The following is a 21,159-nucleotide window of genomic DNA, read 5'->3' on the forward strand; positions in this document are numbered from 1 at the left end:
GATCAGACCTGAAGGAGGTTTGGGAGAGGGTGAAATGTGCTTATATTCATTCATTCTTTCCACTTTGTTTCAGAAGACAAGATGCCCAAAGGACCATACTCCTCTGATTTTATGAGAGGGCCTTCTGGCCTGCCCTCCCTCTGAAATCTTTATCTGAAAAAGAACTTGCAACCCTGGAAGAAATGTGGTAGCAAGCTTGATTTTGTTGAGGAAGTTAAGGTTGTGGCGTGTTTCTTCTTAGCAATCACCATGCTAATTTTGTGAAAAAAAAATTTTGGAAGATTTCCACTGTAGGAAATACTTTGGATATCTGCAATTATGCTTCAAATAAGCAAGCAGGGCAGGTATTCCCTGGACATAAAAATCTTTGAGGTATTTTCCACAGAAATGAGGTTCTGAATATATAGCCTCCCACCCTTTTTGGTGGCACAGAGAAGTAACAAGCAGGTAGCTTTGTTGGCCCTCAGCATGCACGAGGGCACTCAGAATGTAAAAACTTGTTGTCCTGTAGATGCCTATTTCTTAGGAATCACAGGGTGGGGAAGTGGCATGGTGTGGGCCAGGCCTGTGCTAGCCACTTTACCACATTCAGAAAAATGAGTTCTCACACCAAGCCCTGAGCAGTGGCTCTTCACTATCAGGGGAAGAAAAATAAGTGATGGCCTGTGTCTTTTCCATGGCACCACTCTGTCTCCACTCCCTCTCCAGTTTCAAATCTGGAAAAATCTATCAGTCACACTACATCAGGTACCATTCCAAGAACTACGATCAGGCCTGAGTAATCTATTCACAGACATGATTCAGAGAAAACATGACCACCCCCACAGAGTTAAAGCTCATTATCAAAAGCTAGGATACTTGGGGTTTCCACTACTTATAATAATATTGCAAATATAATTAAAAACCCATTACACTGGCAATTATAAAAATGGTTTTATAATACCATGAGCCTGACAGAAAGTAGAAGTTTAATAAATAACATTCAATGAATGTTAGACCAGAAGCCTAACATCTTATTGATTTTAAAATGGTAATTCAAAAAATTCTTATGATTCACTATGAAGCCTTTAGCAAGATACCAGTAGTAATTATCATGAAACATACTCTAAAATCAATTCTGACAATTTTGCCTTGTCTACTTAAACATATCTGATGCATAATTTCATTAAAGTAAATACAACTACCCCTCTTTCACCTGAAAAACAAGTCCTTCAACAGGAAGATGGGATTCTATCTATCCATACCCAAAACTGTCTTCTTCAGTCAGGACTGTTAATCTATTGCTTTCTTGTGCATGTGCAGTGGCTGAACCAACAAGACGGAAAGCAGCAGCCCTAAAAATCAATCCAGCGTACATAGTGAATAAAGCACAAAGAAAAGGGTATTTGCACATCACCGAAATACCCCCTGGGAGCTGTCCTGGTGCATCAGAACCCGAATTCAACTTTTCAATGACACCTAAGTGTATGAATACCTAATAGATCTTGCATGTGCAATAAAATAAACATTAACTGCCTTTCCAAAATCAGCTTATAAAATACAGTGGGTATGTGACTGAAATTTTTTAACTAAGAGTTTTAAATACATCCTAACCTGTTTTGTGATCAAAACAACCAAAAGAATTAACAATCATCACTGGGTTCCTATAGCATGGTACTAAAACATACCTTCATGTCTCTGATGGTCTCTCAACAAAGCTGTTTAGTTGAAAGAAAAGAAGGAAGGAAGGAAAAGAGGAGGAGAGGAAGGGCGAGAGGAAGGAAGGAAGGAAGGAAGGAAGGAAGGAAGGAAGGAAGGAAGGGAGGAATCTAGTTTCCTATCTGATCCTGACCATCTGGGGCCCAACCTTCTACTCTCCCCAGCAGCCTCAGTGATAGCAGAAATTGGTAGCCCTCATTTGTCCCTTTCTTGCTGTTATTTCCTTTGAGAGCCATTCCTGAAACTTCCTCAAGCCTTGAGTTTCTGAGTAACAGGCAGATCCAGTACCTTTTAAAAAGTTAACAGTAAATCACCATCTTTTTTTAAATTGAATTTGTTGGGAGTGACATTGGTTAATAAAGTAATAAATCACCATCTTACTTACAGTTAGGTCTGTCTTTCTTTTACACCATTTCTTTATGCCACCAACCTGAGAGCAGGCTCTTCCCTAAGCCAAGCCCTCAGATAACGGTCACTTTTAAGACTGGCCCTGCTTGTCAAAGATTAGAGAGCCATCTGCAGCGTATGCTCCTCTTCGCCATAGCCAAGTAGGCCCAATAAATGCTAATACTCAGCATGACGCATCAAGAACTTTAAGCCTCAGCAATGTCTAAACAGAAAGTATCACAAATTTACTGAAATTATCCGTGGCACAAAAGAGAAGAGAAGGAATTAATCAAAGTCTCTCTCTTAATGCAATGCTTGATTGAAATATACTCATCCCTTTTTAAATAGGATGCTGGTGGCAAGTGACCCTGATAGCATGCCCCAGTGAGACACACAAGGAACACTTGTTCCATTTCTTTTTATGACCTCATTAAGGAGGATTTTGAAGATTGCTCCTGATATGAGAACAAAGTATCTTAAGACATTGCTAGCTTTTTGTGTCTTTAGCCTTTTTCTGCTGGGATGGCCTTTAGAGTCTGTGTTTATAACTAGGTACACTCATGCTCACACTCACCTCCCCACAAAACAAGAATCAGGCAAGGTGATCTGGATAAAAACAGTCAGAGCTGTGCACCTCTAAATGTGGAGATGAGCTAATTTCTTTCATTGGAAACTTTTGCCAAGACCAACTTGGGATCGGTTCTTTTTTTCATCTTCTCTGAGTTGTAGCTGCCACTAATTAGCTCTGGCGGGTGTTTCGAGGCTCTTACCAAGGGAGGGTACAGACTGCCAAATCTGCTAGTGTGAAAATACTCCACCGCCAGAACATTTTTCTCTTAAGTGTTTGTTGATTCCACGCTTTGATTTAATATGGAAGATTGTATTTTTCTATCAGAAACAAACAGATTTATAACAGAAAACTTGACAGGCAAACAGGGGAAAAGCAAGCCAAGGACTAAACTAAATGCAGTATTTTTATTGACTTCTTTGAAACCAAATAACCTGGCATAGTAGTGTGTGCATTCTGCAACAGACATTCAGCCCCATTGTACTACTTAGAAGAGAAGAAAAAGAAACCCTACTGTTTGAAACCCAGCGGAACATCCCCACAACAGGGCACAACTGTTCCCTCATGCATGAATGGAAAGGAGATGAAAGAAAAGATGAACTTCTGAGGTACAGCAAAAAACAAAGACAACAAAAGTGCTGATCATGAGGGAATGACACAATTCACTGCAGCCAAAAGGGTGAGAAAAAGGAGCTCAGACAATGGTGAGGACAGCTAAGTGACATGTAGGAGAATTAAAAAATCTACACAAGTGTCTTTTCTCTCCACCCTTGATGAAAAACAATTAAATGTTAGTACATCTGTCATAAAAAAGATCACTGAAACCTGTTACCATCATTATGCACGGTAAACTTAAATACCCAAATGGAAACTCTCCAACTAAACATTGCCACCTCTCAACCACACGTTGATGTTTCTCTCCCTCTCTCCCTCCCTTCCCCTCTCTCTAAAAATAAATAAAATCTTAAACAAACAAAACATTGCCATCTCTGTTTCTTACCCTTGATAAAATGAAAAGTTTTTATTTCTATGACACTTTACAATATCTGCTTATGTTGTAAAAAATTATAAAGGCTAAGGGATCCTGAAACTGTGTGTATACATGTATGGGGATATGGATACACAGGTTTAAAACACTCTATGTAAAAGATGGGCTTTAGAAAATTTGTATATAAACTCAGCTTTTGTTTATAAAATATTTTCTGCTTGACTCACATTATAATTATAGAAATATCTACTCTAAATTTTGGATTGGTTTTATCTATTGCTGCTCAAAACATTTTGGCTTTAAGTTTCTTTGCTCTCAAACTTCACTGCCAAGAAGATATTGTTTGAAAACACTTAATATGAAGGGAGGAAGCTTATACTTTTAGGTAAATGCAGTCATGTGTATGTGATAGGAATAATTATCATTTGATGCTTCTGTTTTTCTTAAACAGAGGCACACCTGTCTACACTTCACTAATGTTCGCTCCTGCTAATGAAGTGTTCAGTGAGAAAATCCCATCAACCAAATATATTTAAAAACCACCATATGAAATCCCCACTAGATGTTTATTGCTCCGGAAGTCCAACAGCCTGGGAAAGCCACACTGTTTTAAAGTGAGCTCCTGGGCATTATTCCTTGCTTGATAACGTGCAGCCACTCACAAAATCCAAAAAAAGCAGTTATTGACCCTGTCAGAATGCCTGATTAATGGATAAACGCTGTAATTGATTAGCCGAGAAGTGTGAATTAAAACAGGGCATGGCATCAATAACCAGCTTCTAACAAAGGTGGTTGACGTAAAATGTAAAACAAGAGCCCTCGGCTATGTCTCATCAAAGGCACACTTTTCTTAAAATGGGAGAGAGAGGGAAATAAACAGGCCTAACGTCCTGTTCTCTGAGATGCTTTTATCTTTCCTCTTCATCAAGATGCTTGTGCTGAGCCACCAGCAAATGATATGGGAACCCACTCCTCAGTCCACTTTCAGTCCACCCTTGGATAGCAAGCAGAGTGAGGCAGTAAATGTTCCCATTGTTCTGGGACTTTAAGAAAAACCACATAAGAAGTCTTATTCTCTCTTCATTTTGCTTACTGGGAACTCTTTTTACCTATGTCCTCATGGCAAAGAAAATTCTGCTTGCTCCAGTACCCCTGGACAGATTAGAGGCATTACTCACTGAAGCATTGCTTCCATCTGTTTCTGCAGGTGAACAATTCATTCATTCATTCAGTCAGTCAGTCATCCAGCATCTGGTATAGACCAGTTACTCTTCTGAGCTGAGAAGTACAAAGATAAGTAAGGTTTATGGCAGGCTAAGTAAATGCAGATCCCACTTCTGGTTAAAATACACCAAAATACTGGATGATCTAAAGCAAAAAAAAAAAAAAAAAAATCTGTTAAAAAGATTTAATGTATAACTGAGCTTGGAAAAAAAAAAGAAACGAAATCTTCAAGTGCTGAAATAAAGCAGAAACTCTAGCAGCTAATGCTGTGTGCAAAGAGAGGTATCAACCCTGGAACAAGAACTAGAGCCTGGAGTATCAACACCCATTTGGGAGAGAAGATACCAGCTTGGGCCTGTGCAAGGTGAAGGAACTGTACAAACTGGACCTGTTAAAAAGCTATCTAATCCATGAAGAGGGAACTGGAAGAATTGTGTCCCCCAAAGAAACAGCAAGGCAGCCTGAGGTCTGGCTTGGGCCCTGTGAAAATAAATAAAGCCCTTGTATGAGTCATCTAAACCATGACCCAGTGCTAAGAGCAAATGCAGGCTATGAAGTCTATACCTGAAAGGGTTGAAAATCATTAATAGAGAAATTAAATTTTTAAAACTCGAGTTCAAGACCCTACAACAACTGAGTCTTGGTTTGCAGAAGAAAAATGCAAAGCAGTGCTGCAAGAATGCAAACACAAACCAGGACACGCCGATTCCCAGAAGCAAAAACAATCCCTGCTAAAGATGAGCTCAAAATAAAGAACCCCAACCAGGTGAAGAATAAACTACCAGGCAGAAGAGTTAGCAAGTATAACATAAGGGTGAATAGATACCTGGGAACTTGAAATAAGTGAAAACTTAGGAAAGACTCTGAAATATACATGTTTGAAGGTCTTAAACTTAATTCAGGAAGGAGTAGTACCCACTGAAAGAATAGGACAGTATTGAAAAGAAAAATTAATTTTAAAAAGAGCCAAATAGCATTTTTAAAAGGAAAAATAGAGCCATAAATTAATAAGTAAAACAGTAGATTAGAACAGGTTGATGAAAGAATTAGTAAACTACAGGATGAATGAAAGGGAATTATATAGTCTGTGTTTCAGAGGTAGGGGATAGAAGTCATGAAGATAGGAAACAAAAAGGGCAGAATGAGACATTTAAAATAAATGTCAGGCCCTGGTTAGAGCATCATCCCCATTCACTAAGGTTGTGGGTTCAATCCCTGGTGAGGGTACTTATGCGGAGCAACCAATGAATGTATAATAAGTGGAACAACAAACTGATGTCTCCCTCTCTCTCCCCTCCCATCTCTAAAATCAATCAATAAAAAAATATAAATAAATGTCTAAGACAGAATGGAAAGAATGAGGATTTGTGCCAGGGACATATTAAGAACTGAAAGAAATATGTAAGTTCTCATGTTAAAGAAGCACAGCCATGAGATGGAGAAATAAACAAAAATCAAAACCTAAACACACAGCAATGAATCTATAGAATGCCTGGTTTAAACAAAAAGAGAGAGAGAGAGAGAGAGAGAGAGAGAAAGACTGATTCATGAAGAAGGAACAATTTTGCTGCATAATATAATGATCCTAGGCAGCAAAATAAACACAAAAATAATTGAACAATATTTTCAAAGCACTGAAATACGACAACCTTTAGCCTTGAATTCAGCTAAGTTATCATTCAAAATATGGACCAAATCAAAAGATTTTCCAGACAAAGCCTGAAAGAAGCTATTACTCTCAGTTCTTTACTGAGAGATTTGACCAAGGAATTATTATTTCAGAATAAAAGAGACTGAATCCAGAAGGGAGTGGGATTCAAGAAAAAAATTATTAGCAAAAAGACTATAAATAGGTAAGTAAATCTAAAGGAGCCTTTACTATAAAAAGACTATCAGTAGCAGTAATAATGTTTCATTTTAAACAAACTACTAAAAAATCAACAACCAAAAATAAAGCACTAGACTTACATAACATAATAGCCAGAAAACATGATAAGATTGGGGGATGTGTGTCAGGCTAAAATATTCTATCTAGGACATTTTGTTTAGAAGGAGAATAGAGAAATATTAGTTAACTTTTGACTTTGTTAAATCAAATATGCCATTAAAATTCTAAAAGTAATCACCAAAAAAATGGAATGAATATAAGGGAATAAATAAAATAGAAGGAATAAATAAAGCTAAGTAAATCCAATAAAAAGCAGGAAAAGAGGAAAATACAGCAAATAAATAGCATAGTACATAAAAACGGTAAAATAAGCTGGGAAAAATAAATTTAATTACACTAGTTATCACAACAAATCTAAATATTAAATATCCCCCAGATCCAAGATGGCAAAAGAAGGTGGAACCTATACTAACCTCCTCCCAGGACCAAACTGGAATTACAACTAAATTGTAGAAAAATCATCCTGAACCAACTGAACACTAGCTATACAGAAGACTTATAACCAAGGACTTATAGAAGAAAACACATAACCACAACGAGAGAATGCAGAGGTGGCACAATAGGACTGGCTGGGCTCTCATGGCAGCAGCTGAAGTACTGGAGAGATATTTCAGTGGCTGGGGCAGGGGGCAAGTTCCCCTAGGGAAGTGTGGGGTCCAAACCACAAGCTGGGCTCCCCAGGCTAGAGCTCCAGACCAGGAAAGGAACCCAAATAACATCCAGCTGTGAAGCTATAGGGTTTCTCTCTGCCACAGAGAGATGGCTAGAGACGCAGAGAACCTCTTAAAGGGCCAACACAAAAAAATTTGTTTGCAGCCACTTACCACAGGTTCTGGCAGAGGGAGGGCAGAGGGGACTAGAGCCATGTGAGAAGAGTTGGGGTTGGTGCCTCTGGGGAGAGAGCTGAAGAGTCAGCAGCCAAGTTCCCTGTACTTGGTCATTCCCCAGAATGCAGAAGCCACCTTTCTTGAGCAGAGCACTCCCCTCCACACAGCATAAACCTGGGTGGGGGGAGCATTAGCCCTACCCACAAGAATCCTTCTCACCCCACCCTATGGAGCTTAAACCCAGTTGCTGAGGAATATAGCTGGAGACACTTTCAGTGATTAAGCCTAACAGAAAGCCTGCAGGTGAAGGTGGACCTCTGGGATCTTTGAGCCTTTATCTGACCCTTCCCCAGGCCCAGTGCTGTTGAAAGCCGGCCTTTGTGCACAGCTTGGTTCTTTCTACACACACTCAAGTCCAAGAGAGGGATCCACAACGTGTGGATTGCTGATAACTCCAAACAGGTTGCCCAGGGCCAGTCATAGGGAACATCTGACATAGGTCTGCACCAGAGTCTTTGCAGATGTACTTAATACATAAACAATAACAAGGACGCAGCCAAATTTGGAAGACAAAGAAACAGGCCTCAAATGAAAGAACAAGAGAATTCTCCAAAAGAAGAGCCAAATGAAATGGAGGCAAGCACTAGACTTAGATAACATAATAGCCAGATTAGGTTATGTTATGTTATCTAAAGTTACCAGGTAAGAGTTTAAGTATTGATTATAGGATGCTCAACACCATGAAAAAAGACATAGAAACCATGAAAAACAACCAGTCAAATAAAGAATGCAAATCTGCAATATATAATACACTGGAAGGAATAAATAGTAGGTTAGATGAAGCAGAAGACTGAATCAGTGATTTGGAAGACAAAGTAGAAAAAACACCCAAGTAGAACAGCAAAAAGAAAAAAGAATTTTAGAAAAAGAAGTATTTAAGGGACCTTTAGGAAAACATAAAGTGTAACAACATCCACATTATGGGGATGCCAGAAGGAGAAGAAAGTGTGCAAGGGATTGAGACGTATTTGAAGAAATAATGACCAAAACCTTCCTTAACCTGGTGAAGGAAAAGACACAAAAGCTGAGGTAGTGCAGAGTCCCAAATAAGATGAGTCCAAAGAGGCCCAAACCAAGACACATCATAATTAAAATGGGAAAGTTTCAGGGAGATGGGAAGATGGCGGCAAGATAGGTGGGAGCAGAGTCCACTTCCCCTCAACACCAGTGAAATAACTAGCTGATCTGAGGAACAGAGCGAACAGCCAACGGTATTCCAGCATATATGAAGATCAGAGACCAAATATAGAGGACATTGAAAGATCTGACAGTAAGAAGAGTGCTTAAGGACAATAAGGTCCCTGGGACCGGCGCGGGGACCAGGGCGGCTGAAGCCCTGGCCCGGGCGCAGGGTCTGCTGCAGGATTCTTGGGAGAGAGCCAGGCTGAGCTGTGAGCAGCCAGGTGCTTGTTTAGACCAGGGGGTCTTGAATAGGAAGAACTTCTCAAAAAGAAAAAGACAATAGAGGCACTCAGGGGCTAGATAGAGAACTCTCCGCAGCAGCTGCAGCCTCTGGAGCCCCTCCCCGCTCAGCCCCTGGACGGTGAACGGGATAAACAGCCCCGGCGCTCACCTGAAGCCTGGTTGCGCGCACGGAGATTAGTGGACTGGGGGCCCACAGCTGAAACACCTGCGGGGCATCCACACCTGAAACCTCAGGTGGGTGAGCATCTGGAGCAGAGGCTAGCTGCCCCACCCAAAGGCCCAAAACAGCCGACAAGCGCCCTGGACTCAGTCCCAAAGCGGCCCCACCCGACCTAACAACCCAAGCCCAAAGCAACAGGATCTGCCGGCTGCACACAACCCAAGTTCAAAGCGGCTGGATTGGCCGACCCAGCGCAACCCAGTCCCAAAGATTGGCTGATCAACGGCCTGGCTGCCTGTGAGAGACCACACCTACAACTCCTACCTAACGTCTGGGCACAGAGCTCTGCAGGGCCTACTGGCTCTCTAGGACAAAGGCAGAACACCCAGCAGAGGGGAGCTGCAGGGCTAGGGAAGACTGCATTCCCCGGAAAGACTCGACCCAGTAGGGGGCTGAACTACCCCATAGCAGCACCCAGAGCCCCTAGCATCTAAAACAGCAAAGAGCAAGAAGGTGGAGTGTGAGTTGCCCCTAATTGGTGCAACTCAAGGACAGCACAACTGGTGAAGTAAAGGCCTAGTGGGGAGCAGAAGGACCCGGAGGAACTGGACTGCAGGCTGAACAACAGCGAAGAGTGTGGCTCAGGAAGGGAGAAAAGTGAAACCAATCCTTCCAACCACCCCTCCCGTTCCACAGACAGGACGACCAGCAGAACTAACCTAACAGGTTTAAAGCCAGGAGAAGACTTTTTATATTATTTTTTTTCCTTTCCTCCTTTCCCCCCTGAATTCCTTCTTCCTTTCTTTTTTTTTATTCCTTCTTCCTCCCATCCTTTACCTTTTTTATGTCTTCTTCCTGCCTTCTTTTATTTATTCCTGTTTTAATTTTTGTTAAAATTCCCTCTTATCTTGCCTCCGATCTTTCTTTATTCCCTCTTCCTTCCTTCCTTTCCTTTTCTCTTTCCTTTTTCCCTCCTTATGTTCTTTTTTTTTTCTTCCCCCCTTTCTCTTTTTCCCATAGGTGAGACAACAAAACCTGGAGTGCTGAAAAGACCAGAGTTAGACCGTGTTACACCCATAAACATCAGCTCTAAACCAGTGAACACAGGAGATTAAGGAGACAGCACCACTGAATCCCATTGCCATTCTACCATAGAACTTCATACCATAAACCCAGGGAGTCAGAACAAATCAATTTAAGAAGCAGAGGCTAACAAGAAGAGTCTCACAAACAATGGGAAGACAAAGAAACAATCCGCAAATGAAAGGAAAGGAGGAAGCCTCAGAAAGAATGCTAACTGAAAAAGAGGCAACTCAACTATCAGATACTGAGTTCAAAGCAATGGTCACCAGGAAGCTCACTGAGCTCTCTGAGCTCAAAGAGAACTACCAGAAACTACAGGGAAACTACAATGAACTCATTGCAAACTATATCAAAATCAAAAAAGGAAATAGAAACTATCAACAAGAGCCAAGAGGAAATGAAGAATACAATTTCTGAATTGAAGAACACAGTAGAAGGAATGAAAAGCAGACTTGATGAAGCAGAGGATCGGATCAGCGAGCTGGAGGACAAAGTAGAAAAAAACACCCAGAAAGAGCAAGAAAAGGAAAAGAGGCTCAGAAAGAATGAAGAGGCAATAAGGGAAATGCAGGACAACATGAAACGTAACAATATCCGTATAATAGGAATACCAGAAGGAGAAGAAGAAGAGCAAGGGATAGAAACCTGTTTGAAAAAGTACTGATGGAAAATTTCCCTAATCTGAGGAGAGAAAAAGTCACCCAAATTCAGGAAACACAGAGTCCCAAGCAAGAGGAACCCAAAGAGGCCCACTGCAAGACACATCATAATTAAAATGGCAAAATTCCAAGACAAAGAGAGGATCTTAAAGGCAGCAAGGGAGAAAAAGGAAGTAACGTACAAGGGAACCCCCATAAGGTTAGCAACTGACTTCTCAATGGAAACGCTCCAAGCCAGAAGAGAATGGCAAAAAAATATTCCAAGTAATGAGAACCAGAGGCCTGCAACCAAGACTACTTTACCCAGCAAGGCTCTCAATCAAGATAGAAGGCCAAAAAAAGAGTTTCCCAGACAAAAGAAGTCTAAAAGAATACAGCTCCACCAAACCAGCTCTGCAAGAGATGCTAAAGGGACTGCTTGAAGGAAAGGAAGGAAAAGAGAAAGACAGAGGAACACAGGTAGGAAAAAATGGCAATGAATAACTACCTATCGATAATAACCTTAAACATAAGTGGATTAAATGCTCCAATCAAAAGACATAGAATAGCTGAATGGATAATAAAACATGACCCACACAGATGCTGCCTACAAGAGACCCATTTCAGGACAAAAGACTTACACAGACTGAAAGTGAAGGGCTGGAAACAAATTTTCCAAGCAAACGGACAGGAAAAAAAAAGCAGGGGTAGCAATGCTCATATCAGACAAAAGAGACTTCCAAAGAAGGGCCATAAAGAGAGACCCAGAAGGTCACTTCATAATACTCAAAGGAAGAATCCACCAAGAAGACATAAATATTGTAAATTAAAGAACTCACACGACTCCACTCCAGGAAGACAAACAACCCAATTAAAAAATGGGCAAAGGACTTGAACAGATACTTCTCCAAGGAAGACATACAGAGGGCCCAGAGACACATGAAAAGATGCTCAGCATCACTAGCCATCAGAGAGATGCAAATTAAAACCACAATGAGGTATCATCTCACACCAGTCAGAGTGGCCAACATAAACAAATCCACAAACAAATGTTGGAGAGGATGCGGAGAAAAGGGAACCCTAGTGCACTGTTGGTGGGAATGCAGACTGGTGAGGCCACTGTGGAAAACAGTATGGAATTTCCTCAGAAAACTAAAAATGGAAGTGCCCTTTGACCCAGCAATTCCGCTGCTGGGATTATACCCTAAGAACCCTGAAACACCAATCCAAAAGAACCTGTGCACCCCAATGTTCATAGCAGCACAATTTACAATAGCCAAGTACTGGAAGCAACCTAAGTGCCCGTCAGCAAATCAGTGGATCCAAAAACTATGGTATATTTACACAATGGAATTCTATGCAGCAGAGAGAAAGAAGGAGCTTATACCCTTTGCAACAGCATGGATGAAACTGGAGAGCATTATGCTAAGTGAAATAAGCCAGGAAGTGAGGGACAAATACCATATGATCTCACCCTTAACTGGAACATAATCAATAGAAGAAAAAAGCAAACAAAATACAACCAGAGACATTGAGGTTGGGAACAGTCTAGTAGTGGCCAGGGGGTAGTGGGTGGGGACATTGGGAAGAGGGGATTGCAGGAACTATTATAAAGGACACATGGACAAAATCGGGGGGGAGGGTAGAGGTGGGAGAGGGAGGTGGGTTCAGCTGGGGTGGGGTGGTGGGATGGGGAGAAAATGCATACAACTGTAATTGAATTACAATAAAAATTTTTGAAAAATGGGAAAGCTTAAAGACAAGGAGAGAATCTTAAAAGACACAAAAGAAATGCAGTTAGTTACCAACAAAGAAGCTCCCATAAGACTGTCATGTGATTTCTCAACAGAAACATTTCAGTCCAGAATGGAGTGGCATGAAATATTCAAGGTGATGAAAAGCAAGGACCTACAACCAAGGCTACTTTACCCAGCAAGGCTACCTTTTAAAACTGAAGGAGAAATAAAGAGCTTCTCAGACAAGAAAAAGTTAAAGGAGTTTGTTAACACCAAACCAGTATGGCAACAAATGTTAAAGGGCTTGCTTTAAGAAGAAAAAGAAAAAAAAAAGGAAATAGTTAAAAATGAAATGGCAGCTCTGGCTGGTGTGGCTCAGTGGATTGAGCACCGGACTGTGAAGCAAAGCGTTGCCAGTTGATTCCCAGTCAGGGCACATGCTGGGGTTGCCGGCCAGGTCCCCAGTAGGGGGCACATGAGAGGCAACCACACATTGATGTTTCTCTCCCTTTCTTCTTCCCTTCCCCTCTCTCTAAAAATATAAATAATATATTTTTTTAAATAAAATAAAATGGCAATAAATATATATATCAGTAATCACTTTAAATGTAAATGGTTTAAATACTCAAAGAAATAGTTGAATGGATAAGAAAACAAGACCCATATATGCTGTCTCCAAGAAACCCATCCCAGAATGAAAGATCCACATAAACTAAAGTGATGGAAAGGGATGGAAAAGGGATGGGATGGAAAAGGGATGGAAAAGATATTTCATGCAAAAAGACAAAAAAAAGCTGGGGTAGCAATACTTGTATCTGAAAAAATAGACTTTAAAACCAATGCTACAGTAAGAGACAAAGAGGGGCATTACATAATGGTACAGGGAGCAATCTAACAAGAGGATATATACTAGTAAACATTTATACACCCAACATAAGAGAACCTAAATACGTAAAGCAAATCTTCATGGACATATAGGGAGAGATGGACAGAAGGACAGTCATAGTCAAGGATTTTAACAGCCCATTAACTTCAATGGATAGATCTTCCAGACAAAAAATCAACAAGGAGACAGTGGCCTTAAATGACACTCTAGATCAAATGGATTTAATTGATATATCCAGAGCATTTCACCCCAGAGCAGCAGAATATACATTCTCGCCTACTGCACATAGAATGTTTTCTAGGATAGACCATATGTTAGGACACAAAACAAGTCTCAGTAATTTTAAGAAGACTGAAATTATATTAAGCATCTTCTCTGATCACAATGCTATGATACTAGAAATCAATCACAAGAAGAAAACTGAAAAACACAATGACATGGAAGTTCAATAACATGTTATTGTTATTAAACAATGAATGGGTCAACAATGAGATTGAGGCAGAAAACGAAAAGATACCTTGAAATGAATAAAAATGAGGATACAATAAGCCAAAATCTTTGGGACACAGGGATAGCAGTCTTAAAAGAGTAATTCACAGTATTATAAGACTATCTCAAGATACAAGAAAAAGCTCAAATAAACAATTTCACTTTACACTTAAAGCAACTTGAAAATGAACAGTGAACAAAGCCCAAAGTAAGTAGAAAGAAGGAAATAAAAATGATCAGAGCAGCAAACAATTGGAATAGAGTCTAAAAAAATATAAAAGATCAATGAATCCAAGAGCTAGTTCTTTAAAAACATAAACAAGATTGATAAACCTTTAACCAGACTCAACAAGAAAAAAAGAGGGGACCCAAATAAATAACATTAAAGAGGGATAGGAGAAATAACAACTGACACCAAAGATATACAAAGGATTATAAGAAAAAATCACAAACAACTATATGCCAAGAGTTAGACAACCTGAACAAAATGGATAAGCTCCTAGAAACATGAAATCTTCCAAAACTCCATCAGGAAGAATCAGAGAATCTGAATAGACAGATTACACCCAGTGAAAATGAAGCAGTAATCAAATAACTCCCAACAAACAAAAGCCTTGGACTAGATGTAATCACTGGTTAATTTTACCAAACATTCAAAAAAAGAACTAACACCTCTCCTTCCCAAACTATTCCACAAAATTCATGAGGAAGGAAGACTCCCAAGCTCATTTTACCAAGCCAGCATTATTTTAATCCCCAAACCAGACAAAGACACTACAAAAATAAAAAAAAATAAAAAAGGCCAATATTCCTGATGAACATAGATGCTAAAATCCTCAACAAAATATTAGCACACCAAATACGGCAATGCATTAAAAAGATCATACACCATGATCAAGTGGGATTTATTCTTGGGATGCAAGGTTGGTACAACATTCCCAAATCAACAAATGTGAAACACAGTATAAACAAAATGAAGAATAAAAACCACATGACCATATCAATAGATGCAGAAAGAGCATTTTTAAAAGGTTTTATTTACTTTATTTTTAGACAGAGAGGAAGGGAGGGAGAAAGAGAGGAAGAGAAACATCAATGTGTGGTTGCCTCTCACATACCCCTACTGGTGACCTGGCCTACAACCCAGGCATGTGCCCCCACTGATAATCAAACCAATGACCCTGTGGTTCTCAGGCCAGCTCTCAATCCACTGAGTCACATCAGCCAGTGCCAGAAAAAGCATTTGATAAAATCTAGCACCCATTTATGATAAAAATCTCAGCAAAATAGAAATAAACATAATAAAGGCCATTTATGACAAACCCACTGCCAGCATCATACTCAACAAGAAAAAACTACAAGTGTTCCCCTTAAGATTGGGAACAAGATAGGGACGTCCACTTTCAACTCTTATTTAACATAGTATTGGAGGTTCTAGACACAGCAGTCAGACAAAAAGAAGAAATAAAAGGCATCTAAATTGTAAAGGGAGAAGTAAAAATGTCATTATTTACATATGACATGATGCTATACATAGAGAACCCTAAAGATTCCACCAAGAAACTACTAGAACTGATAAGTGAATTCAGTAAAGTAACAGGATATAAAATTAGTAACAAGAAATCAGGTGCATTTTATATGTCCATAGTAAACTATCAGAAAGGGAAATTAAGAAAACAGTCGCATTCACAATTGCTTCAAAAAGTATCTTATTCTTTTATAACCTAACCAAGGATGTAAAAGACCTGTACTTGGAAAATTATAAGATGGTGAAGAAAGAAACTGAAGAAGATTTAATAAGTGTGAGAGCACATACCATGTTCATGTATAGGAAGATTTAAAGTCATTAAAATGTACATACTACGCAAAGCAATCTATAGATTCAATGCAATTCCTATCAAGATACCAATGACATATTTCACAGAAGTACAACAAGTATTTCAAAAATTTATATGGAACCAAAAAGACCCTGAATAGCAACATCGATCTTGAGAAAGAAGAACAAAGTTGGAGGAATCACATTACTAAATATCAAACTATAATATAGGGCTATAGTAATCAAAACAGCATGGTCCTGGCATAAAAACAGACACATAGATCAATGGAATAGAATAAAAAGCCCAGGAATAAACCCACACCTTTAGAGTCGATTAATATTTGACAGAGGAAGGAAGCACATACAATGGGATAACAATAGTTTATTCATTAAATGGTGCTGGGAGAAGTGGACAGATACATGCAGAAAAATGAAACTAGACAACATTCTTACACCACACATAAGAATAAATTCAAAATGGATTAAAGACTTAAATGTTAGCCTTAAAACCATAAAAATCCAAGAAGAAAATATATGCAGTAAAATCTTGGACATTGCTCATACCAATATTATTTGTGATATATCTCCTCAGACAAGGGAAAAAGAAAGAAAAAAAATAAACAAATGGGACTATACCAAACTAAAACTGAATGGAAGAACATCTTCACCTAAACATCTGATAAGAGGTTAATATCCAAAATTTATAAAGAACATGTGCAAAGGACCTAAACAGACACCACTCCAAAGAGAACATACAGATGGCTAATAGAGATATGAAGAGATTCTCAATGTCACTAATTATCAGAGAAATGTAAATTAAAACCACAATGAGACATCACTTCACAAGGGTCAGAATGGCTAACATATAAATCAACAAACAACAAGTGCTGACGAGGATGTGGAGAAAGGGGAACGCTTGTGCACTGTTGGTGGGAATGCAGTTTGGTGAAGCCACTGTGGGAAGCAGTATGGAGTTACCTCAAAAAATTAAAAGTGGAATTGCCTTGTGATCTAGCAATTTCACTTCGAGAATTTATCCAAAGATCCCGAAACACTAATTCATTGCATCATTATTTATAATCACCAAGATCTGGAAGCTGCCCAAGTGTCCATCAGTAGATGAGTGGATAAAACAACTATGGGACACTTACACAATGGAATAGTACTCAGCTGTAAAAAAGAAGAAAAATTTACGCTTTGCAACTGCATGGATGTACTTGGAGAATAGTATGCTAAGTGAAATAAGCCAGACAGAGAAAGACAAATACCATAAGATTTCACTCATATGTGGAATCTAATGAACAAACTGAACTAACAAGCAAAAGAGAGACAGACTCATAGAGAGCAGGCTGGTAGCTCTGTTGAGGGGGTGTTGATGGGTGGAGGGATCAATCAAAAACTAAAAAAGATGTGGACATGGACAACAGTGAGGTGATTGCAGGGGGTCAGGGGGTAGGTAGAGTTGGAGGAGGGTATATGTGGGATAAATGGTAATGGAAAAAATATAATAAAAACTAAACAATTTTAATATAATAATTTTTTAAATTAAATATCCTCATTAAAAGACAGGGAATAAATGCAAAGTAAAACATAATGATTCAATTACATTCTGTTTATTAGAGGCATACATAAACCAAGGACACAGAAAGGTTAAATTTTTTTTTCAAAACTGTGGTGATAAACATTTTGTCAGGTGACACTGCCTGTTTTGGCCATCACTTGCCTGGCAAAGACTAGGTTCTCAATACATGTTGCTGAATTAATTAATGCAATATCAAACAAGATAGATGTAGAGGCAAAAAAACATTCTTAGGGAGGAAGAAGATCATTATCTAATGATAAAAAGAACACTTTATCAGAAAGAAATAAGAGTCCTTAAGTTATAGACATCTGAAATATATGCAAAAATTATCAGAATTTCAGAGGTAACCGACAAACTCACAACCAGATTCAAAAACTGATAGGTCTAGGAGAACCAAGATGGCGGCATAGGTAGACACGCTGCGCCTCCTCGCACAACCAGAACTGACAGAGAATCGAACAGCAACGGGGACCAACACCAAGAAAATAGAAAATAACCATTCATCCAGACTGGTAGGAGGGGCGGAGACGGGCACCAGGGTGGAGAGGACTCGCGTGGCTGTAGCGGGACTGAGACTGGCGGAGTTGGGGACAAATGGCGCAGGCAGTCCCAGCACTAGCAGACCCTGCGGTCCCACATCTGCGCAGGTAAACCGAGAGGGCCGGACTCAGAGTGGCGGAGAGTGGGGCAGGCAGAGCAGCGGGTAGCACCCCGCGGCACCAAATTCGCCCACAGATAAACCTGACGAATGGCGGGCAACGAAGCAGACCGCGTAACCCAGGGCTCCAGCTCCAGGAAATAAAGCCTCAAACCTCTGATTGAAATCACACCTGGGGGTTGGGGCGGCGGCAGGAGAGACTCCCAGCCTCACAGAAGAGGTTGTTGGAGAGACCCACAGGGGCCTAGAGTGTGCACAGGCCCACTTACTCAGGAACCAGCACCAGAGGGGCCCAGTTTGATTGTGGGTATCAGAGTGAAAGATTGAAATCCAGAGGAGAGTATAGCGGGCGCCATTGCTCCCTCTGGGCCCCTCCCCCATGTACAGCGTCACAGCTCAGAGACCAGCGTTACCCCGCCCTCGTGAACACCTAAGGCTCCGCCCCTTAAAGTAACAGACGCGCCAAGACCAAAAAAAAAAAAAAAAAAAAAGGCCCAAATGACAGAACACTTCAAAGCTCCAGAAAAAATACAACTAAGCGAGGAAGAGATAGCCAACCTATCGGATGCACAGTTCAAAGCACTGGTTATCAATATGCTCACAGAATTGGTTGAATCTATTCCAAAAACAGATGAAAAAATGAAGCCTATGCTAAGAGAAACAAAGGAAAATGTACAGGGAACCAATAGTGATGAGAAGGAAACTGGGACTCAAATCAATGGTGTGGACCAGAAGGAAGAAACAAACATCCAAACAGAAAAGAATGAAGAAACAAGAACTTGGAAAAATGAGGAGAGGCTTAGGAACCTCCAGGACATCTTTAAACCACCCAATGTCCGAATTATAGGGGTGCCAGAAGGAGAAGAGGAAGAACAAAAAATTGAAAACTTATTTGAATAAATAATGAAGGAGAACTTCCCTTACCTGGCAAAGAAAATTAGACTTCTAGGAAGTCCAGGAAGCTCAGAGAGTTCCAAAGAAGCTGGACCCAAGGAGGAACACACCAAAGCACATCATAATTACATTACCCAAGATTAAACGCAAGGACCTACATCCAAGATTACTGTATCCAGCAAAGCTATCACTTAGAATGGAAGGGAAGATAAAGTGCTTCTCAGATAAGGTCAAATTAAAGAAGCTCATCATCACCAAGCCCTTATTATATGAAATGTTAAAGGGAGTTACCTAAGAAAAAGAAGATCAAAAATTGGAACAGTAAAAATGACAGCAAACTCACAGTTATTAACGGCCACACATAAAACAAAAAGGAGAGCAAACTAGGCAAACAACTAGAACATGAGGGTTGTCATTAAGGGAGTGGGAGGGGGAGAGAGGGGGAAAGGTACAGAGAATAAGTAGCATAGATGATAGGTGGAAAATAGACAGGGGGAGGGTAAAAATAGTGTAGGAAATGTAGAAGCCAAAGAACTTATAAGTATGACCCATGGACATGAACTATAGGGGGGGAATGTGGGAGGGAGGGGGGTGGGCAGGATGGAGTGGAGTGTGGGGGTAAATGGGACAACTGTAATAGCATAATCAATAAATATATTTAAAAAAAAACTGATAGGTCTAAAAGACAAAAATTTGGTAAGAATATAGAAGACATGAAGAGCATGTTAATAAGCACTACCTAATGGACCATAAAAATTTTCTTGACTCAAAAATTAGAGAATACGCCTTTTCAAGTAAAATGGAATATTTATAAAATGTGACCATTTACAAGGCCATTAAGGAAATCTCAGGAAATACTAGTTGATGCACAAACCACACAGTCTCTGACCACAGTGCAGTGACATCAGAAATCAATCATTTTGAAAACTTAAACATATACTTTTAAAGAATTCATGGCTCTAAAAAATTATAATTAAATACAAATATTTAAAATATGGAGAAAATGAAACATTACATATCTAAATTTGTAAACTATCGCAGATAGCTCTTGGGGGAAATTTATAAATTTAAATGCATATATTGTAGCTCTGGCCAGGTAGCTCAGTTGGTTAGAGCATCGTCCCAATACACCAAGGTTGCAGGTTCGATCCCCAGTCAGGGCACATACAAGAATCAACCAATGAATGCATAAATAAGTGGACCAACAAATCGATGTCTCGCTCTCTTTCTCTCTCTCATCAATAAATTAAAAATGCATATGTTATAGATGAAAGAATATTAATAAGATAGGTTTTTTACTCAGGGCATTATTTTCTTTTCTTTCTTTTTTTTTTCAAATATATTTATTGATTATGCTATCACAGTTGTCCCATTCCCCCCCCCAACTCCACTCCATCCTGCCCATCCCCTCCCTCCCACATTCCCCCCCTATAGTTCATGTCCATGGGTCATACTTATAAGTTCTTTGGCTTCTACATTTCCTACACTATTCTTACCCTCCCCCTGTCTATTTTCTACCTACCATTTATGCTACTTATTCTCTGTACCTTTCCCCCCTCCCCCTCCCACTCCCCTATTGACAACCCTCCATGTGATCTCCATTTCTGTGGTTCTGTTTCTGTTCTAGTTGTTTGCTTAGTTTGCTTTTGTTTTGGTTTTAGGTGTGGTCGTTAATAACTGTGAGTTTGCTGTCATTTTTACTGTTCCTATTGTTGATCTTCTTTTTCTTAGGTAACTCCCTTTAACATTTCATATAATAAGGGCTTGGTGATGATGAACTTCTTTAACTTGACCTTATCTGAGAAGCACTTTATCTTCCCTTCCATTCTAAATGATAGCTTTGCTGGATACAGTAATCTTGGATGTAGGTCCTTGCGTTTAATCTTGGGTAATGTAATGATGATGTGCCTTGGTGTGTTCCTCCTTGGGTCTAGCTTCTTTGGGACTCTCTGAGCTTCCTGGACTTCCCGGAAGTCTATTTCCTTTGCCACACTGGGGGAGTTCTCCTTCATTATTTGTTCAAATAAGTTTTCAATTTTTTGTTCTTCCTCTTCTCCTGGCACCCCTATAATTCAGATGTTGGAACGTTCAA

The 21,159-nt window shown here is 39.8% G+C and overlaps 1 protein-coding gene across 8 annotated transcripts in view; it reads right to left on the reverse strand.

The window, feature by feature from the left end:
- The window catches only part of CLYBL (citramalyl-CoA lyase), a 327,539-nt gene that overhangs the window by 173,787 nt on the left and 132,593 nt on the right, over positions 1-21,159 (reverse strand). The window contains exon 2 of one of the 8 annotated variants that reach the window (XM_045186655.2): positions 4,820-4,919. The exons of the other annotated variants lie outside the window; for them this stretch is intronic. Within the exon in view, the coding sequence (XP_045042590.2) occupies positions 4,820-4,836 (17 nt within the window). The 5' untranslated portion in view covers positions 4,837-4,919. The remainder of the gene's footprint in view (positions 1-4,819; positions 4,920-21,159) is intronic. 8 annotated transcript variants of the gene reach the window in all.

Source organism: Desmodus rotundus, chromosome 13, assembly GCF_022682495.2.
Source record: "Desmodus rotundus isolate HL8 chromosome 13, HLdesRot8A.1, whole genome shotgun sequence".
In the NCBI taxonomy this organism is placed as follows: Eukaryota; Metazoa; Chordata; class Mammalia; order Chiroptera; family Phyllostomidae; genus Desmodus; species Desmodus rotundus.